Genomic DNA, 20,746 nt, shown 5'->3' with positions numbered 1-20,746 from the left:
CCCAGCTCCAGCTCGGCTCCCACCCAGCCTCCTGCAGTGAGGGGTCTAAGCAGAGAGGTCTGTCTCCCCTGGGGACAAGGCCTCCTCTGCTGGGCGGCTGCAAAGGGCAAAGCCTGCGGTGCGGAGGCTGGCTTCTCTGCCCTCCTCCCTGGCCAAGGGGACTGTACCCCAGGCTCCCCGTGTGAGTCTGCAGAGAGTGGAGGGCATGTGACCCCTCAGGACCAGGAGCCATGCTGCCCCCCCCCCTCCCCGCCCCAGGCCAGCTGGGAATCAGCCTCAGCCTGGGTGGCCAGAAGAGCCTCAGGGGCAGTTTTCCTGTGGGCCCTGGAAACTGCCCCCGCTGGCTGGCTGGCTGGCTGGCGCAGCCCAGACACCCGGCCTGCGCAGAGGGCCTCCAAGGAAGTGGAGGAAACAGAGGCTTTGGTGAAAGGAGCCAGGACAAAACTCCGCTCTGAGCTTAATTAAAATGAGCGCTTAATCTCTCCCCCAACAAATGCAGATCGCCCACAAAAGAGAACGGGAACAGCAGCAGCCAGGAAGACCGGGAGCCTTATAAACAGGCACTGGGGGCAGTGCAGGCTGCTCCGCTATGATCTGATACAATGACTATTGTCAAGGAGGGCTGTTTTTCCATGTTTTTGTATCCTTTTCTTCGCATTTTCTTTTGCTACCTAATTTCATGCATCAGAGGTCAAAAGACAAAAGGTCAGGCCCGGTTTAAAGGCAGCAAACTCCCCACCACAGGAACGTGTGTCCGAGGGAGCGCTTTGAGGCACCGCCTTCGGACAGCGGCAGGTTTCTACCCCTGCCTGATTCTCTTTTGTCACCTCTCCGGGTACAGGAGTCTGCAGGCAGATGGCATGAGAGATCAGACACCAACTGCTGCACCAAACTGGGGGAAAACTGTCCCTCTTTCAATCCACGAAACTGTTTTCATCTCAGATCTTGTTTCTAAGAATTTGTTCACAAGAAAGAGAAGCCCATCTGTGAGCTCCCAGCCTGCCTCCGCAGAGAACTTGCACACGTATGTGAACATACAGTTCCTATGTGCATACATGTGAGCACATACTGTCGTTATGAAATCTGAGCACATACTCCCTAATTGATTTTTCTGGGGGAAATTTACGAAGCTTTCACCAGAAAATTAACACTTATTCTAAAAATTGTTTTAATTGAAATTGCAACAACGTTTTTAGTCTGAATACTTTTGTACAAATATTTTGTCTTCAGTCTTTATCTGTATTTAATGTCCCACTTTGGATCTTAGGAAATAGTGGACTAGTAAAGTTTTCTAATGTGATAGGTAGGTTCTCTGTTTCTGAGAGAATTTAATATCATGATTTCCCATTAGAAATATTTTCTAATTCAGAGGGGAAAAGGACTTTCTTGTTCTCTGTTCCTAACCTCCTCATAGTAAGTTAATATTCCAAATGGCTTTCATTTGAAAATAAATCAGGAGAGAAGACATCTTCTTTTTGTAGACAATTTCTAGTAGATGTGTATTCCACGTCTGAGGGTCTGCCCCCACCTCCGGTGTACCAAGTAAACAAACTAAGCGCTTTGGGAAGAGTTTCTGGTCAGGGCCAGACACTGGGGCTGGCTTCAGGGTTCATCTCAAAGACCCTTTGGCCCCAAGCCTAGCCCCCCTTTTCCATCTTACTCTGGGCTGAGTTCTGGAAGAAGCTACCAGCAAACAGCTGCTCGAGTCACTATAAAAAAGTAATCAGCAGCAAATCTGAAAAAAAAAAAAAAAAGTTAGAGCACAGTTTTATTCCAGCTGTGTTCTCAGATCCAGGCTTTATATCCTGCAGTCCCCTGACCTCCTCCTAAGATTTCCTCCCAACAAGAAAACATAAAAATCGCCCGACAACCAGCCCCTGAAACTGGGTTCTCACTTGGGGGATCTAGGGGTCCACACGGCAGGATCCAGGGAGCTGCCCAGTCCTGCTGTGAGCCTCTGCCACAGCTCTCCAGTTAGGACGGAGAAATGGTAAGGAAGTCGGTGAGAACATTCAAGGGCCTACCTAGAGGCCCCTCGGCTTCCCTTGCACCCTCTGATCTGCGTCCCAGACTGGGAGAATCTATAATCTGTGCACACCCCCTCACTGGAAACCACATGGGAAGTAGGCTCCCCCATGCTCCAGTACTTCATGGCCTCAAATTATATCGCATTAAAATATTGTTAGTTTAAAACACACTAAGTAGATGTAACTCTGGGCTGGCACATGAATATTTAAAGCCCACCTTACTTGGAGAAATAGAAGAAACCGGTCTTGAGAGCTAACAGTTCATCGTATAAATACTGATGGAAATAACTCATTCTACACGTGAACTGCCTTTAGCTAAATACGATCGTTTTCCCTACAAATTATGATATTGTTGAATTTAAAAGGATGTATAAAAAGAAACGAACTGATCCACGCTTGCTTTCAACGTTAGACAATCAGAACGCCAGTAAATCTTCAGAGCCGCGTTTTGGATTCTTAGTTAACAGTGGATTTCTGGGACGCGCCGGCAGGTTTTAAACCCAACTGACTGCCTGTTTTCCATATTCATATATTGCGACTGGAACTCCAGTACAGTGAATTTTATCTCCAAATTCTCTGAGAGTTGCTTTCCAACGGCGTCTCGGTGCACATGTCTCAGGCAGCCCCTTGGCATCTGCCATGTGTGCCTGCGCGCTGCAAACCAGTCGTGGAACTGAGCTGAAAGCCTGCATCTGAAATGAATGCAGCCAAACGACGCAGCTCTGCGCTCTTCGAGGCTTCTCTCAGTAACACTTTTAATTAAAGCAAGAAAGGCAGTAAAGTAAAATAACAATAGCCAAGACCCGCCGAGTGCACCAGGTCCCCCGAACACAGCCCCATCGTGTAACCCAGCGCTACGCGAGCATTTCCGGGTGGCGAGTCGCCGACACAAGGTGCCCTGGCGAGCCGGCAGCTGGAGCTCGAAGACCTTTAGGTGCAGCGGATCCTACCGGCAGCAGAAATGGGTGTTCTGACCCAAAGCAATCGTCAGACCCTTTCTGCCGCGGGCGCCAACTGAGACCCCGCGGCGGCGAGTGGCCCGCACGGTGCGCGTTTTTTGCGCTCTGCGCTGCGCGAGTTGCGAGTGGAGAAGTGCCCCCATTCATCCTGGCACCGGCCGTGGGCAAGCGAGCCCCAAACTTATACCGCCTGGGGCCTGCCGGCCATGGCTCGGTGTCTTCCCTCCATCCTGACACCGTCCAGGCCCGGCAAGCCAAGCAGGGCGGGGCAGGGCATCAGGGGCGCCGCCTGCTCAAGGCGCTGCAGCACGTGCGCGCTGCGCGGACCCCGGATCCTGCGAGTCCAGCTCTGGCCGGAGGGTCCAGGCAGAACCCCGCAGCTTGAGGGCGGGGCCTCTTCCTCGCCTACGGCCTGGACGGCGGCTCCCGCCCAGCCACGGCGCCGGGTCCCGCGGGGAGCCGTACGAGAGTCCTCGCGGCAGCTTCTCCTAGGGCTCGCTCACGGGGAGGCCCAGCAGCAGACAGCACTGGCCTCACGTTCGCCCTGGGGGGCGGGAGGCGCAAGGCCAAGACAGAGCCCCAGTCTCGGCGTCACAGACCCCGGAGCCCTCCGGTGCTTTCTGGCCGAGTTGAAGAGCCGGGCCTTGGCCCCTGGGCTCCCGACTTCGGCCTCTCCCTCCCTCGGCTGACTGGGGAACTCGCGGCGTGCCTACACCAACCCCATCTGCACCTCTTCTCTTTTCCTGCCACTCTCTGTTCTCGGTTGGTGCTTTCCCCGCGTCGCAGAAAGCCAGAGCGCGCAGGGGCCCGGAGGTGCCTCCGCACCAGGCGGCCTTCCCGGGCCTCGGCTCGGCCTTTCCCCACTTCCTCGTCTCTCTCACTCCTTCTTTCTTTCTCGGCAGCCTCTCCTCGCATTTCCTTGACAGCTTAGCTAGCAGGTCTCTCTGCCTCTCGATTTGTCTCTCCATTCCTCCCTGGCGTAGCGTGAAAATAAACCGAGCTGTGATGAGGCTGCCGGCAAACGCGGACAGAAAGAATGCCTTGCTCTGTCCTCGGGACGTTTCCGGTCACTCCAGTTTGGTGTCCCCTTGAGGCAGTGCCCGCGCTGGCTCCGCCATGCAGGCCGCTGCTCGCGAGGCGCGGCTGGCGCTCGCGCGTTCTCCAGCTGGGTAGGCGTGTGTGCGGGTGTGGATGTGTCTAGGGTCGCAAGCCAGGGCGGCCTCTCCAAACCGAACACGCGGCCGAACTGGATTTCTAGGATTCTACTACTGCGGCACGGGAGAAGGACGTGTGTATGGGGGCGGGGGGTTCTGCAACATCCCGACGCCGACGTTGATCTGCGCCTACACTCCAGGCGCCCCGGCCCCTTGCTCTGTCTCTCGAGGGCCGCAGCAACGATTCCGCGTCCTCCGAAGTAGGCTGGCGCGTCTGGCTCCGCGGCGGAGAGCCGCCCCTCGGCCTCACGCTGCGCGCGTAGGGGTGGGGGTGGGGTTCACAGCTCCGGGTCCGGCGCGTGGAGACCAACTCACAGCCGACAGGGTGGGCCGTGGGAAGCAGGCCAGGCCTGGGTACCCTGCGCCGGAGGCTCCGGGGATCCGGACCTGAGCTCTGGCACAGCAGGACCTACTGGCAGCGGGCGCCCCCTCGGGAACGAACGTTCGTTTTGTGCCGGCCCCAGACGCACGGAGCGAGAAGCGGCGGCGCCAGGGTCGGTTGTTTCGGAGCACGGCAAGCCCACAGTTCGTGACGTTCGGCCTAATCCTCCGGCCCTCCTGAGTTCGGGCAGGAACGGAGGAGTGACGAGTGTCCCCCCTCCCTAATGCCAAAGCTCCACAAGGCCAAAGCATCCTCCAGACACAAAAACTCGAGGCAGCACACGAAAACAGCCCCCCAAATTCCCATCCCAACGCACAGCTACTGGAAACAAAATCAAAGAAAACAAACCCCAAATCCGCCCACGCAGCGCGCGCACACAAGACACCCGCTAACCCCAAATCAGAACACACCAAAACCCGGCGCAGGAGGAAAAGCCTTCCAAACCACACCCAGAAAGACGACCTAAGACGACAAAGTACAAAACCCACAGAAAATCGAAACGCACCAGACAGAAAACAAAAGCCACCCAAAAGACCGAGACCCGCAGGGCAAAACTCGCTGAAATCAGTCCCCCAGGGGGGAAAAAAACCCAACACGCGACACTCTCGAAACAAAAGCTTTTCTCATAAATAATGAAAACTCAACAGAAAACAAACAAAAACAAAACAAACCCCCTAAAGAGAAGAAGAAGGAGAAGAAAATCCACCCACACACGCCCGCCCCCAGCCCGGGGTGAAATGTCAGTTCCGGGGGCGCTTTTGATCTCCCGGCGTGGGCAGGCCGCTCCTCCCCGGCGCAGCCTCCCGGCGCGGGCGAGGCCGCAGGGCGGGAAGCCGGTGCTGGGGGCCCGGCTGCCGAGGGAGAGAACCGAGCGCGCAGAAATGGCCAAAAATCAAATCTCCGGGTAGAGGCCGGGATCTGCAGGCTGCAGGGAGGAGGCGGCGCAGGGGGACTGCGCAGACCCCTGGGGGGGGGGGGCGCCCGGGAATCCACAGCCACGTTCCCGATGGTGGCGAAATCTGCGCAGTGGATGCGCGATGTCCGGTTCCCGCCGCCCCCCGCCCCCCTTCCTCGAGCTCTGCGCTCTTCCCCTTAGGTTGCGGCCCAGCCTCGTGACCACCCCCTCCAAAAAAAACAAACAACACTCCTGCTGAGGACGATTCACTCTCTGAAACTGCCATTGTCCGGCGGGCCCGGAGTCCTCCCGCGGAGCGCTCCCCCGCCCTGGAGAACCTTCCCCTCGGCACCACCCCGCCGCGGGGCCCCACGGGCTTCCAGTGGCCGAGCAGAGCAGCTGGACGCGGGGCTGGGGAGGGGGCGCGGGAGCGGGAGCGGGAGGGGAACCTTGAGCCTGGGCCGAAGAGATCGGGTTGGACATGCCACACCTCTACCCCATCTCTCTCCATCTTATCTCCCCTTTGGAATCAAATCCTGGGGCTCGGAGACTGCGCCACGTCTCCGGCCCTGAGGGCATTGGGGATTCCACTGATGGGCCTGGGTAAGGTGTCTGGAACTCCTGCCTGTCCCAAGGACCTTCTGAAACCGTTGGGCTCCTACCCGGTACTCCAAAGCCGAGGCCCGGATTTTATCTCCCGCACTTCACAGCTTTATCTCTGTGCTCCAGGCCACAATGAGACGGGCGTGAGGAGGGGTTCTGGGACCTGGAGGCCGAACGGGACCCGGTAGCTTCAGGGCCTGCTGCCCTAGAGTCAGGGGCCCTGCCTTCGTCTGCGAGCGGCCAATGGGGGTGGGGTGGCTGGGAACCCAGAGGTCGGGCGCCGCCCTAGGGGTGAATCTGAGGATACTAGGCCGTCCCGTGTGTCTGGCGACGCTGCCAGCCCTTGCACCCCCTTGCAGGGCACCTGCTGGGAAGCGCGGCTTAATTCTTGAAAAACAAAAACGCGGCCCGCGCCCACCTGTGCGGCGGGGCTTGCTCGTGGAGGGGTCGCCTGCCCCGCAAACAGCGGAGAGGCCCGCGATCCCCCGACGCGGAGCTTAACAGAGGGTGCGGCCTCGAGGCGCGGGCTCCGGGCTGGGCTTCGGTCTGCCCCTTCCCGTAGGCGCGCGGGCTAGCGCCCGGCGCAGTCTGAAGCCTTCCTTCCCTCCCCCAACCCCCTATAAAAGTCCGGGGCGGCGCGGCGGCGGCACTGCTGCTCTCCGGGCCTCCTGCTCTGCTCCGGCCCGGCCCGACCCGCCCCGTCTGTGGCACGCTGAGCAGGCCCGGCCGCGCAGCGCGGGCACCCTTTCCCCGCTCTTGGGCCGGCAGTGCGGGGCGGCGCGCTGGGGGCGCGGCGTGTCTGGGGACATCTTGTGATGTTGGCGAGAACAGGACATGATCTCACATGGCGAGAAGCTCTTTAGTTCCTTAATCATTTCACGGTGCCTTCGGACGCTTTTTTTCCACCTAAAACGTTTAGTTTCAGCTCAGTGATCAGCTACCCCAGCTCGGCGGGGGAGCGGAAGGCTTGAATTATTCCGACCTGTGAGCGGCCCCTGGCACCAAAAAAAAAAAAAAAAAAAAAAAAAAAAAAGAGAGAGAGAGAGAGAGGCACAAAAAAAAAAAAAAAAGTGGAAACTTTTTTCCCTGTCCATTCCATCAAGTCCTGAAAAATCAAAATGGATTTAGAGAAAAATTACCCGACTCCTCGGACCGGCAGGACAGGTAGGACCGCGAAGCGGGCTCCACACTTGCTAACTGGGACCCAGTGGGGAGCTGCTCCCGGCACAGGGCGACCCCGGAGGAGGAGGGGGTAGGCTGCATTGTGGCAGGGCCTGGCTGTCTGCAGCGTGTTTGTTTGTCTTCACCAATCGGTTCACATGCTTCTGCATCAGTCCAAGTGTCCACGGGTCTTCCTTAATGTTTGTTACTGTCTGGAGAAGTGCAAGCTTGGGTGTGTGTTTACATAAGGAGCTCAGCGTGTCCATGAGTGACACTGGGTTTGTCTTTCCCTGTGTGTTTTCAGAATGTCTGAGTTTCTGTCCAAGAGTTTGTGTGTCTGTGTGTATTATTATGCCTGTGAGTGTATTGGTGTGTGTTTATGACTTGCATGTGTGTGTGAGTGTATTTTTCAGTTTCCACAACGTGTCATGTACATAATTTGGATAAATGTCTGAGTGCATATCTACTGCTCTGGAGACCTATACTCACCTGTCATATCCCAAGTGGTTAAGGAAATAAGAAAGAGGGGATTGCTCTGACTTCCGTATCGGTGGATGTCAACAGCTGTCCAGTGTGTATGCCAATGTACACAAAGTGTCTGTCTCGGGGGTCAGAGCCTATGGGGGTCTAGCGGTGTGCACAGTCAAGCCTAGGTCTCCTTCTGGGGGAGACTGCACCCGGAGCCGAGTGTGATTCAGGGTGTGCATCCCCTCAGTGTGCAGTGTGCACTGCCACCCTGTGTGGGCACCGTGGAGCCCACCGCTTGGACACGAAGCTCACCGGTGGCAGGCACAATGTTGGCAAATGAGTGCAGGCAGCCTGTGGGCTAGAGATGACATTTCTAGAGACCCCCAGCCCGCTAGTTACATCACCTCGTCAAGCCTCTAGCGCCAGTGTGTGTGTGTGTGTGTGTGTGCACTCACTGCGTGCTCAGGTTTTATCCTGTGGGTGCCGCTCCAATGGAGGAGAGCACAAGTGGGTGGACATGGGTGCCTGGCCTGGGCTTTCAGTTCTAGTGCCTATGTGCACACAGGTGTTTCTGGCACAGGGCCTGGGGTGCCTCCTGAAGGCCCAGGCAGTGGATGTCAGGGTGTGTTTATGGCTGAGAAGAGGGGGCAGGCATAGTAGGCCTCTGCTCTGAGAATAATTGCTGCAGCAGCCTCTCCTACTCACCAGACCACTGTGCCAGTCCCCTCTGCCGCACGCACAGCACGTAAGAAAATTCCTGGGCCATCTGGGAGCTCATACCTCCATTCCAGTCCCAAATAAAGCTCAAAGAATAGAGGGGTACTCTTGGACCCCAAACTCAGGACAATGCCTTGGGCATAGATGAGTTTCTGAAATGGTAAGTGAAGAGAAGTGAGGACAGAGAGCTAAAGGCCGGGGAATCAGAAGAGTGATGGGGTAAGGGCCAGGAAGGAGGAACTCCGTCTTCCATCCCCATCTCCCCGATGGTCGACTCCCAACTCCCCTGCTCTGGAGGCACGGGCCCCTCAGGAGGTGGGACTCCTAGAAGCCCTGCACCTGAACTGGGTGCTCAGTCTGTGTGTGGACTGGGTCAGAGGCGACGATGGGTCTGCGCAGCTCACTGGCTGCCTCTCTGGACAAGCTGTCTACGAAGAATGTAATTCATGGCGGTCGATGGGCTCTTTGATTAGTTCAATCGCCTGAATAATCGTTTAATCAATAAAGCATTTCATTCCTCTGTGCAGCCGGACTGGGTGGGGTTGGGGGGGTGCACTAGGCTGGCCAGAGCTTAAAATCTGGAGAGCCACGCCTCCTTCTCACCAGGGGTTGGGGCCAGGGCCGCCTGGCCTGAGAAAGGGCAGAAGCTCAGGTGACACTGCACTTCCACCTGTCTGCACAGGCCCCAACCCAGGCTGGGGAAGAGGAAAGGGTTAAAAAGGTGTCCAGGCTGGTGCTCAAAAGGGCTGCCGGGGCCAGTTCCTGGAAGGGCATCTCTTCCAACTTTTAGGCCTTTCTTGGGCCAATGGATCTCCCTTTCCTTCCTTCACAACTCCTTTCCACTCCTTCCCCTGACCTCAGTTTCCCTGACTCTGCAGTGGGGAGGGAATATGACCTCCAGGCAGTAAGCCTCAGACCAGAGCAGGTCAGCGCCCCCCACTCACACGAAGCCACTTAAGGACCTCCTCCTCATATTATGGGAAAGAGAAAGAAGTCTGGAGAGGGGCAGGGGCATCCTGGCAATCCTAAGGCAGGAGTTAGGACTTCTCTGCCCTTAGAGCTCTTATTTCTATTGGGACAGGAGCTGGATCACCCCCTGTAGACGTGTGTGTGTGTGTGTGTGTGTGTGTGTACCCTGTTGGACTACTATTGGGCAAGCTACCTGTGGTGGGTACCCCTGAAACCGTAGGCCAGGGAGACCTGGATGGGCTGGACACATTCCCACTGGGCGTGGGCATCGAGTCCCAGAGCTGTGGACTGAGCCGCAGATGGAGTGTTGGTAATACTCCCCTGTCCACAAACTTCATCTCACAGAGCTTTGGGAGGCCGTATCTCAGGGGCTGTCTCTGCATTAGATAATGGGAGGCAGAGGCTGGGAGAACGAAGGGGCTGCCCAGTCGTAAGTCTCTGGGAGAAGAGTTCTCTGCCTCTGGTCTGCAGAGCAGGCTGGCAATGATAAAGAACCTGGACCAAGGCAACGACTCCTGCAAACAGACCTGGGCCGGGCAGATCTTCAGATCCAGGCCCAGGAACCTGCTGGACCCCCATTTGCCATGTCACCTGGGGTCAGCTGCTTTGCCTCTTTGTTGCTTTTGAAGTTAAAGGGTTAGACAGAACCCACCTGGTTGGGATCTCCAAGGACTAGTGCAATCCCCATCCTTCCGGAACTGAGCCCTAGAGGCCTCCTTTTGAGGGCAGCAAGAGGAGGAAAATAGGCTGGCCCTGGGCTGCAGGAGTTGGTCTCAGTCTCCGGGCACCCAGAGGAGCCCGGGCCTCCTGGCTCAGCGGCAACGCAGTGCGATGGGGGGGGGGGGGGCAGGAGAGGAAGGGGAAGCCCGGCGGGGGCTGTGTGCTTGGGGTCCGAGACGGAGGTGGGCGCTGTCGGGAGGTGCTCTGGCATCGCAAACACTGTTCACCGCGGGCTTTCTTTCAATAGCAAAACTTTGAAAGGCAATTCGATTTGCATACGCTGGGTTTCTTCCGGGATAGTTTCCTTTCCCAGTCATCTGGCCTCAGCGCCCAGCACGGGGACAGGCCTAAGAAGCCACGCAACTGTTGCACACTGCGAGGCTGAACCGCACTCGGCGCGGCGGCGAGAGCGGCCGCCTGCTGATCGCCGTCTTCCGGGCTCGGGCTGCGGCTCGTGGGCGTACGGAGGCAGGACCGAGGCGCCGAAACTCGCCTCCGCCATGGAACCGCTGTGTAATCTTGGGCTAGTCTCCTAACCTCTCTGGGCCGCCATTTGGTGGCCTGTAAGGCTGGGCTTAGGTGGCCACGCTGTTGGGTCTGGTCGCGCCTTTGGAGGCTGGAAGTCCCGCGAGGCCAGTCCACTGGAGCGGCGTGGACAACTCCCACCCGGAGGGAAAGTCCCGGTTCCCTAAGCGGCGGGAGGTGCGGGAGGGAGGTCAGGTTGGCCCCGTGGGAGCCACGCAGCGGAACGCGGGACGCCGTCCGGGAGCCGAACACCTACTGTGTGAGATGGCGAGTCTGAGCCACGCCTGTTCTGGTAGTGCTGTGACATCCACTCTGGCGGTGCACGGCGGATTCTGTCCAAGCCGCGCTGGTGTGGGAAGGCAAGTCGGCTTGCGCAGACCTATTCCAGCCGGGTTCCTTGATTTCACAGCAACCCTCCTCCCCCACCTGTGGTCCCGAGAGTGCTCTGCAGTGGCGCTTCTGGAAGGGATGTGTCCAGCCCCTGGACTGGCTGTGTGTATGACCTTGGATAGGTCGGGGTATCCGGCTATGTATCTGTAGAATGGGGAAAGAATACAGTTTCAGGGCCCGGTTAGCGCTTTGGACCCCAGAATCTCAAGCCTGAGCTCAAGGAGAGAGCCTGGGCGGGGGTGTCACTAGCTTTGTCCCTCAGCGAGCCTCAGTCTCCAGCTCCGCACTCCCAGGGGAAATGCAGAGCCCCCACGTGGACTAGGACCTCAGTTTCGGAATTCTAGACATTTCTGATCCACTGGGGCCACCTGGTGAAGTGAACACAGGAACCCTAATCCAGCCTGGTTCCTGGTCCCTGGTGCAGGTGTGACCTTCCTGTTCCAAGGTGGGGGCAGAGGGTGAAGATCCAGGGTCCTGGACAAAGGAAAGATAACCACCCCTCCCCCGCCCTGCCCCGCCCACTGCAGCCTCCTGTGTCCCTAGAGGCCCGCCTGGGGCCGCTTTCTGCAGCTGTGCCCAAGCGGGGGTGGGGACGAGTGTCAGCTCCGGAAACTTGTCTACCGGTCAGGGGCAGCTGGGCCTGGGACAGTGACAGAAGGTGGGTCCGGGGTTAACCCAGGATAGAGGTGTGAGAAGTGGAGCAGTGTTAGGGAGAGGGAAACTGAGGACAGCAATGAAGCAATAGGGTGAGCTGGGCCCCTCCCAGAATTAGCGTGCGCTGCCTCCCTTAAAGCCTAAGCCTGGAGCAGGCATCTGAGAGCCCTTACTGTGGCGGGTTTATGCTTCATGCTGGAAGATCCTCACAAACAGAAATGGTGAGTCTCCAGACCACTCCTACAAGCTGCTGGGGCCCAGGAATCCTCCCCCGGGACGCAGAGGGCTCACGGAACTGTAGCCTCTGGGGTGAAGAATGGCTGTCACGTGTTTCCTTTTCAAGGTCTGGTTCCTTTGCTTGTGGTCCCAGAGCCTCTACCCCCTGAGAAATTGAGACTCGCTAGACCCCTTCTAGTTCGGGAAAGTTCTGCTAGAAACCATTCATTTTGTCGCAGAAGTGGCAGGAACTTCCCTGTGAGGGAGAAGGTTTCCCTGACAGCTGGAAGCTGCAGCATTGAAGCCTCCCCTCCCCGCCCCGGGCTGCTTGTGAGACCCTCATAGGTGGAATGCACCCACCCACTCAGGGGTTTCAGGGACTCTAGCACTGGACACGACTGGGCTCATTCGTTTTCCAAGAGAACTTGTGCAGGATGTGGAATTGTTTCTGCTGACAGAAGCCTTCAGATGTGTGCATCCCCAGCTCCCAAATCATGTGGCAGCTTAGGCAACCTGATTCAAAGCCTCAGCTCCTTCCCCCTCCCCCCCAGCACCAGTTTTTAAGGAGTCTCCCCTGAGTGCATGCAGCACTGGGGACCTTGCTGTAGAGGGAGGGAGGGGAGGATGGGGAGGCCCCGGCGCTCTTTAGTGAGTTCTTGGTAAAATCCAGACGTACTTCTGCTGGAAGGGGCCTTCATCAAAGCCGAGTTGACCCAACTCTGCCCATTTTACAGATGAGGAAAGTGGGAGGTCAGAAAGGGCAGGGATTGCCCATACCTAGTTGAAGGCCTGATCTCTATTGCGTTGCTGAGCTCTCCCTAACATGAGTTTTTCTGTGTTTTTTTTTTCCGTCTGGAGACCATTCTCCCACCCTCACCCCCACCTTGGCTGCCCCCAGTCCCTCAGGGCGTCCCAGCACCTCAGCGCCACGGCCAGGTGGTCGTGCCCCTGCAGGGCCGGCGGCTAGACTTTGCGGGCACTGCGAGGTCCCATCCCCCTCCCCCATCCGCGATCCACGACTAGGCCTTCGCTCCGCGCGCGTTTGTCAATGAACGTGGCGCCGCCACTGGGGCTCCGCCCCCTATTCTCTCCCATTGCTCAGGTATCGGCTAATCAGGCGGAGCCCATGGGTTGCTTAGCCAATGGAACGCTGTCTCGGGCCAGGCCGGGCTTCCGCCGTTCTGATTGGCTTGGGGGAGCGTGATTGGCAGGTAAGCCCCCGCCCCGCCCCCGCCCGGAGGGAGGCTGAGCCCCGGGCGGCGCTGTCCACACGCAGCGGGTCCTGAAAGCGGCTCCGGGGCGGCGCGGTGGCGCACTGTGCGCGCCGAGCAGGCGGAGGGCTAGCGCCGGCGGCGGCGGCGGCAGCGAGGCCAGTGCAAGCAAGCAGCGGCTCGATCTCAGCCCTATAGTCCTGGCGGCCTTGGTGGCGGGGACCCTCCGCTCTCCTCTCGGTCCCTCGCTTCCCGCCTGGGGAAGGCGCGGCGGCCGTCCCGGAAGAGGCAGCTCAAAGACGGTCTAGCCGGACCCCTGAGACAGGGTAGCGTGTCTCGTGGAGTTGGTGGGCGCGAGGCAGATCCCCAGGCGCGCAGGAGCCCGCCACTGTCGCGCCCGTTCCTAGCCTCAGCGATGAGGGAGCTGCAGGGGCTGCGCGAACTTTGAAGGCAGCGAGTCCCAGGGTTTGAGGGCACCCAGCTTCCGGGGACCCCGGCGTCCCGGCCCGGACGCCAGCAGCGGAAGCGTCCTCAAACCCGCCGGGCACGACGAGGCCGAGAGGAAGTTCTTCGCAACTTCGCCCGAGACATCGGAGAGCCTGCCGCGGAGGGCGAGGGGCCAGTCCGAGCCCAGAGACTCAGAAAGCGGAGAGAGGACCGATCTGGCGAAGACCGAGGGGTCGAAGAGGAACCCTCGAGGCAGCGAGGCCGCGGGACCAGCCTGGCAGCGCGTCGGCCTCGCTGCCACCCAGGAACGGCCGAGGCCCGTGCGTTCCTGCGGCCTCCCCCGAGCCGCGGCGATCCGGGCCGGGGGCTCCTAGCCCTCCCGGAGGTGGGCCCCTACGCTATGCCCCCGAAGCCGCGCGCGCCTGGGCCGCAGCCACCCCGGGCCGGGCCGGGCCCCGCCGTCTGAGAGCCAGCCGGGGAGGGAGGCGAGGCAGAGTTGGGCGCCAGCTCCCAGGCGGACTGCGCTAGCGCGGGTTCCCGCCTGGGCGCGCAGCTCTCGGCGACCTCCGGCAGTGTTTTCGGAGTCCAGCTCGCACAGTGCCCGGCCTGGTGGTGCGGCTCCTTCGCCGCCCTGGGCAGCCCCTTGGCGCCGGGAGGCGGCGGCGTGGGCCGGCCTACAGTCTGGAGCGCCCCGATGGAAATACACTGTAAGCACGACCCGTTTGCATCCATGCATAGTAAGTAGGCGGCGAGCTCGCTTCTCTCACTCTCCGGCCGGGACCGGGTTGGGGGTGCAGGACCGCGGGGCAGGTGCTAAGGCCGGGCGGACCCCGGACCTCTGTCGCCGCGCAGCCAACTTTGCCAAGTGCAGGGTTCCCGGGCAGGGGACGTGGAACAACGCGCTTGGCCGCCGGGGCCTGAGCATTGGTCCAGGAATCCCGCCTCCGGCAACGCGTAGCAGTAGTCACTAGCCGCAGCCTTTCCGGGGACTTGGGGCGCGAAATCTCAGCGCGTCCGGAGAATCCCAGCTCGGACTCGCAAAGGGCTCCCGGCAAGGCCAGTTGGAGGGCGCGAAGTTGTAGGGAGAGGTCAGCCTGAGTCTCAGACAGCGTCCCACATCCCAACCCTGATGGCGCCTTTTCCAGCCACCGGGTTGATCGAGACTGGCGCTTGGAGGGAAAGTGGTGTTCTAACCAGTGCCTCTGTGTGTGGAGGAAGAGGCCGAGAGGCCCAGGGCTGCGAAGGTGCCCTGGGTGTTGAGGAGGGGAATTTGAAAAATCAACGAAGGAACAGTCCCTGAGCTAAGCCAGTTCACACAGAGACCCTGAAAGACCCCGTTGGGTCCTTCTCCGCAGGACGTCTGCCTCAGGCCGGCTTATCCCTTAAAAAAAAAAAAAGAAAGAAAGAAAGAAAGAAAAGAGAAAGAAGCAGTCAATTAGTCACCATACCGGCGCCCCCTCCTCCTTCTGAGACTGCCTGTGTAGGAGACGGGAAGGGTCATTTCCGTGCCGGGCAAGGCCGGCCTGGCTGCCTGACTCGGGGGATCTTGCCAGTTCACTGTAGCACAGCCTCGCGTGAGATGAGCGCTCCTCTCACGGTGAGTTAACGCCGGATTAGACTCGGAGATTCTAAGGAAATTCCAAGTGGAACGAATCGAGTTTCCCTTCGGCTCGCTGCTGAGCAGGCAGAGGAAGGCGCGGGGCTTTGGCAGCCTCTAGTCCACTGCCCGGCGACGGTCTCTGCTCGCTGCGGGGCAGGGAGTTGCTACGGGACTGGGAGCCCTCTCCAAGCCCCGTTCCCCTCAGACAGCTGGGGATCCAGCTTCTCCATACGGAGGTCCCCTGTTTAACAAAGGCAGCCGAGACCCGGCTGGAGAGAAGGCGAGCTTTCAGGGCGAGTGTGTCAGTGTCTGCCACGGAGGGGAGGGCTGAGTGGCTGGCAGACAGGGGAAGGCTGGGTTGGGTGGCTGGGGCAGGCTGCAGGCAGGTCAGTTTCTCTTTGTGTCAATTTCCTGAGTCGCTGTTCATTCCCCAAACCAGTGGGGACATTTGCACAGAGAAGCGCTTGCTCTGGTCTCAGCCCAAACGATTACTTGATTACTCCTGGTTTGGGGCCTGTGCCCAAAGATTTCCAGTCTGTGGTGACCCCAGCGCGGTCCGCAGTCTTTTCCTGCTTGGGCTCTGGGAGGCTTTGATAACAGAGTGAGCTCGACAACCAGCGGGTTGGGGGCAGTACTCCGAGAGGTGGTCAAGCCCGTGGCTCAGCCAAGGACACACTGGGGGACAAGCTGGGGAGGGACAGCCCCTGAGCTTCTCTCCTTGCTGGTGGGGACCCGCAGACCCCCGCTGCTTCCTTCTGCCTAGAGCCCGGTGGCCCAGAGGTCGTGCCCCCTTCCCTGGGGAGATGGCATGAGCCCCTGTGGTCTGCCGGCTGTGTGTCAGCACAGAGAAGGCAGCTCCTAGCAGGTGTAGGTTAGCCAACTGCTAATGTCTGTGCCTCCTTGTCCTAGCTTTCAATCTGCCCCCTCCTTGGGAAGTGCTCACTCCTCCCATTTCCAATCTCTCGGCAGTGCAGTGGGGGCTGGGCCCCAGCCCGCCAACCTTCCAGACTTTGGCTTCTCTGGAATTATCCATGGTTCTAATGCCCAAAGCTGTTTGCTTGCACAATGTGGGCCAGCTTTGAGAAGCCAACTTGGTGCCGAGGAAGATGGGAGGGGCATGTTGGACTCTGGAGGTTGTTGGGGTACTAGGGGCTCAGTCCAAGTCCCACCTATTCACCTTCCTTCCTGGATCTGGTCAATTTCTTCCTGTCCTCTTTGCGGGTCCCTCCTCCCACCCCCTGCCAGTTTAGTGCAGGATAAGGTCAGTAGGGAGGGGCAAACACTGTCAGGAAATGGGCTCCGGAGATCGAGATTGGAGGTGTCCCCACTCCATAATTTTAGATACATTATTCAATACAATTTCCTTCCTTCATCCCCACTTGTGTTTCCCTTCCCCTAGTTATTTTCATCAGCTTTAAAGTACTTTTGTAGCCAATGTGTCCTATCTGACACTGGCTACAAAACACTGGACCTTAAACCTTCAGTTATACCCATTTTACAGAATATGCTGCTGAGGTCAGAGAAACAAAAGATCGAATAGGAAGTTCACGTGGGGAAAGGTGGAGCTAGTTTTTGGTTCTCCCTGACAGAGGCATAAACATGAGACTTCAGAAGCTTCAAGGAATGGAAGCAGGAGGGTCACCCATCCCAGAAAGGACCTGGGTGGTGGGTGAATGCACACACATTCAAGTCCTCTCTCTCTCTGGTCCAACCCCATCTATGCCCCTGGGCTGACTCTCCGTGTGTGTCAGCACCTGCCTATTGGGCGGGGAGTACCCATTAGGGAGAATTCACCCCTGCCCTTTGCCTGTTCTGCTGTTTGCATGCCTGTGTGCCCTTCATTTTTTCTCTCTGGTGCCAGTAAGTAGGAGGAATTTCAATGCCCTGCAGGTTCTGGAGCGGTCTGCGTCCGCTGTACCCGCAGACTCTTTCTCCCCAGGACTTCGTGCCCAGCCGTGGCCTTTGGGGTGTGGGAGGGCTACTGACAGGCAGCCTGAGGGGCATTGTGGGCCCCGCCCCTTCCAGACCAGAGCCAGAGGTCCCAGGGGCATCTGGGATCCAACCTTTCTTCCCATCCCCCTTCAAACCCCACCCAGTCTGCCCTGTGGGGACTGGTCTGTGTTTCCTGTGTCTGTTTCATGGTCTGTATCTGTCTCTGCATCAGACTCTAAATTCTACTTCCCCAGAAAAGTATAGCTGAGCCCAGGGCTTTCCCTAGAGTAGGTGGGAGAGGCAGGGACTTGGGTTCTCCAAGGAGATACAGAGCTGAAGTGGGGGCCCCACAAAACAGGGCTCTTCTGTGCTCCAGATGCCCCCTGCCTGGGCCTCCTGTTTTCTCTCCTCCCTGCCTGCAGCTGTGGGCCGCACTCACCTGTCTTTTCGTGGTCAATTCTGGCTTCTCCATTCCTTCTGCTTCCCCCTGCCCGCTTACCCTGCTGCTCCCCTCCCAGGCTTTCTCCCTTCCATCTCATTGAGTTCCCAGACTGTGCACCTTTCCCCACACACCTCTCTTATCTTCTTTTCTTTCCCTGTCTTGCCTCCCCTCTCTCTGACTTCAGGCTTCTGTCTCTCTCTCTCTTTCTCTTTTTTCCCTAATCCCAGGCTGAGTAGCCTTCCTCAGACCACAGCCATAAACCTTCCACCCATCGCCTTTGAAGATCTCTTTTGGGTAGGACTGTGATGAGGCAGACAGGGCCAAGAGGGTTTGGGGGTCTTTCTAGGAAGTTGAAGGAGATAAGAGCCTCCCGAGTCATCCTGGGATGTGGCTAACTGTGGAGGAGCTGCGGGAACTCAGCCTTTGTGGTCCCGGGTAGAGGGTCTGGGAACCTGCTATCGTCTGTAGACCTACCAGGCTCTAGGAGACTCCTGGGAATTTTTTTCCCCCTCGAGATACAAAACAGCCCGCAAAGCTCACACATGTCCTGCACGAGTGCTCTTGGAATTTAGATCCTCTGAAGGTTGCTGCTGTGTTTTGGGCTGAAAGTCTGAATTGCTGGTGCTGTAGGGAACAGGCTACTGCAGATGGGCCTCTGTGCCTGCACTCCCAGGTCGTATCACAAGTGTGCTCTGTGTTTTAGCATCCTTGTCCTGCTCTCTGTCCTCCAAGGGGAGCTCACGTCGATTTTGAATTCACTTTGTTTTACTTAAATCCCCACTGCATTGGAAAGATTGTACAGCTCCTTTTCACCGGCTGCTTCCAGCCCCAGACAAAGCCATCCTAAGGTTCTTGACCAGGGAGGCTGCCGTCTTTCTGTTGTAGGTAAACTGTGCAATTGTGTTCCTTTCTGCACATCCTGTCCAGGGTGGTTTTCCTTTTTTCTTATGGCTGGGGTGTTGTATAACAATTAAAGCTCATTTTGGAAATCACAGCGAAATTTGGCTTAGAACTGGAAATGAGGATGCAGGGTTCTACACGATTGTGTTTTTTCCTTGAAATAAGCCTGAGCCTGGACAGCTTGGGCAATATCCAAGGGAAACTTCAGTGGGTTGCTTGGCCGGTTTTTAGGCCACCGGGTGGCCTAAAATTTCAGTCGTTCACGAAACTGAGTCCTGGAGAGGAGGAAATGGTTGAGAGGAGGTGGCTAATTTATGTTTTAGACTTGGAGTATGGACATGTGTGTGACCTCTGGCGTGCCTGTGCTCCCCTGTCCAGCCTAGTGCCAGTCCAGGCCCAGCTTGGGGAGGAGGTTTGCCCCTCCTTGGCCTCTGAGCTGCCAGCAGCATCAGTAAATGCTTGGACTTGGCTTTTGGCTCCAATCCTCAGCGACATCAGTTAGTGGCTGATTAACAGCTACAAGGTCAATGATGTTGCTACATTGGATCGCTCTGTGTTTGCTGGTTTGGCTCTTCAATTGACTTGAGTCCCTGTTTCCCTCCAGATGGACTGTGATGTAAGACAAGGGAGCGAGTGGGTGGAGGGGGCACATTCCCAGTCCCCTTTACTTACGATCCATCGCAGAGCCCTTGTAAAACCTGGGACTCAGAAGCTTTCACTGGCTTCTTTATTTCTCCCAGAACCAACTTAAAGCTGCTTGCTGATGCACAATGCTACAAAAATTCCAGGGGAACTCCTTTATAGCAAATTCGGAGTCTGCGGAGCAGAATGTGCTGTGTAGAAGATGCCACGACCCCATTTCTTTTGTGTGCTCTGGGAGGGTGCATGGTCAAGTCTATACGTCAGCCTCACCTTCCTAGGAAAGGTTCTTCTTCTTCTTCTTCTTTTTTTTTTTTTTTAAATCAAGGCAGTGGTTGAGTTTCGTCTCAGTGCTCTGCAGGCACTGTTAAAAGATTGTTTTTAAAGTCTTGAACTTAGACTGCTGATTAAAATTTTTCCCCCTGATATATAGGTTTAGTGGATTAGTTCTTTACACTTTTAAAGACATTTGTTAAAAGGAAAAGAGTTTCATTTTTTTTCCTTTAAATTTAATGCATTTTAAAACATAAGTTCTCCCGAAGATCTCCCTTCAACCTCAGCGCCATGTAGTAAGTTGTGCCCTTTTAGTACAGATTGGGGTTTTCACACACTGCATTATGAAAAAATAATTACAAGGAAAATGCTGGGAATGAAAGGAAACGTAGCACGAGGATGCTTGCTATCAATAGCTCAACTGACTGGCTGCAGATGGCCAGGGCTGAGATTTATTTAGCAAAGCAATCTGGGGTCCTGGTGTGGTCTGCACGGACTGTAGGCCAGACCCCCAGCCTGCCGGGCTCTGGGTGCTCACGCGGCGCTTTCATGGTGCGACTGGTTCTAACCACCCTTCCCCTGTCTTTTGTTTCTGATCTGTTTCAGGACATGGAGGAGTGAATCAGCTTGGGGGGGTTTTTGTGAATGGACGGCCACTCCCGGATGTAGTCCGCCAAAGGATAGTGGAACTTGCTCATCAAGGTGTCAGGCCCTGCGACATCTCCAGGCAGCTTCGGGTCAGCCATGGTTGTGTCAGCAAGATTCTTGGCAGGTAAAGACAGGAGCTCCAGGCTTCCCTTCATCTTTCAAATAAAGACCTGAAACGTGACCCAGCGGCTGCCCAGTGTGCCGGTGTCACAGTGAGAGTTGTGGCCGCCTTCTGCTCTGTGGATGCGCACAGCAGTCCCACAGGCCCTCTGAGGCCATCCGATTCAGAGGAGCCCGGGAAAGCCCTGTCTGATGCGCAAGTGAGACAGGGCGAGTGAGCCGGGGAGGACGACGTCGTGTTTCCTGAATTATTCTAAAGAACCCAAGAGTAAAGAAGCTCTTGGGACTTTTCCCCCATACATCTTAGGACCCTGGGTAGGGCTGGGTGGGAGATCTATTGGTTGTAAGAGTTTGGTGCTTGCACGTTTGACTTTTCAAACTCCGCTGTCACTTCCAGCCTTGGGGCGTTGTCCACCTTGCGTTGGGTGACAGTGTTTTCCCTTTTCCGTGCTTTGTTGTGTTCATGGGGATGAGCGTCCTAAGGATGCATTCAGTTAGAGAGGAGAAAAACCATACCCCAACTCATTGAAAGCTGCCACCTGACCCTGTGAGTGGCTGCAGGCTGTGTGGCCCGAGATCGCCCCTGTGTGTCTTCTCGGTGGCCTCCCTGTGGTCCGGGGAAGCTCCTTGTAAG

At 57.3% G+C, this 20,746-nt stretch overlaps 1 protein-coding gene across 4 annotated transcripts in view; it reads left to right on the top strand.

The window, feature by feature from the left end:
- Positions 1-6,751: 6,751 nt before the first annotated feature.
- Positions 6,752-20,746, top strand: part of PAX5 (paired box 5) — a 194,601-nt gene continuing 180,606 nt past the window's right edge. For 2 of the 4 annotated variants that reach the window (XM_008265136.4, XM_070054521.1), the window contains exons 1-2: positions 6,752-7,244; positions 19,951-20,116. In XM_008265136.4, the coding sequence (XP_008263358.2) occupies positions 7,199-7,244; positions 19,951-20,116 (212 nt within the window). In that variant the 5' untranslated portion in view covers positions 6,752-7,198. Of the gene's footprint in view, positions 7,245-13,190; positions 14,296-19,950; positions 20,117-20,746 lie in introns of those variants that run through there. The other 2 variants (XM_051844072.2, XM_070054522.1) reach the window with 1 other exon arrangement.

Source organism: Oryctolagus cuniculus, chromosome 1 (genome assembly GCF_964237555.1).
Source record: "Oryctolagus cuniculus chromosome 1, mOryCun1.1, whole genome shotgun sequence".
Lineage (NCBI taxonomy): Eukaryota > Metazoa > Chordata > Mammalia > Lagomorpha > Leporidae > Oryctolagus > Oryctolagus cuniculus.
The sequence above is the reverse complement of the archived record's forward strand: the minus strand, read 5'-3'. Positions and strand labels throughout refer to the sequence as shown.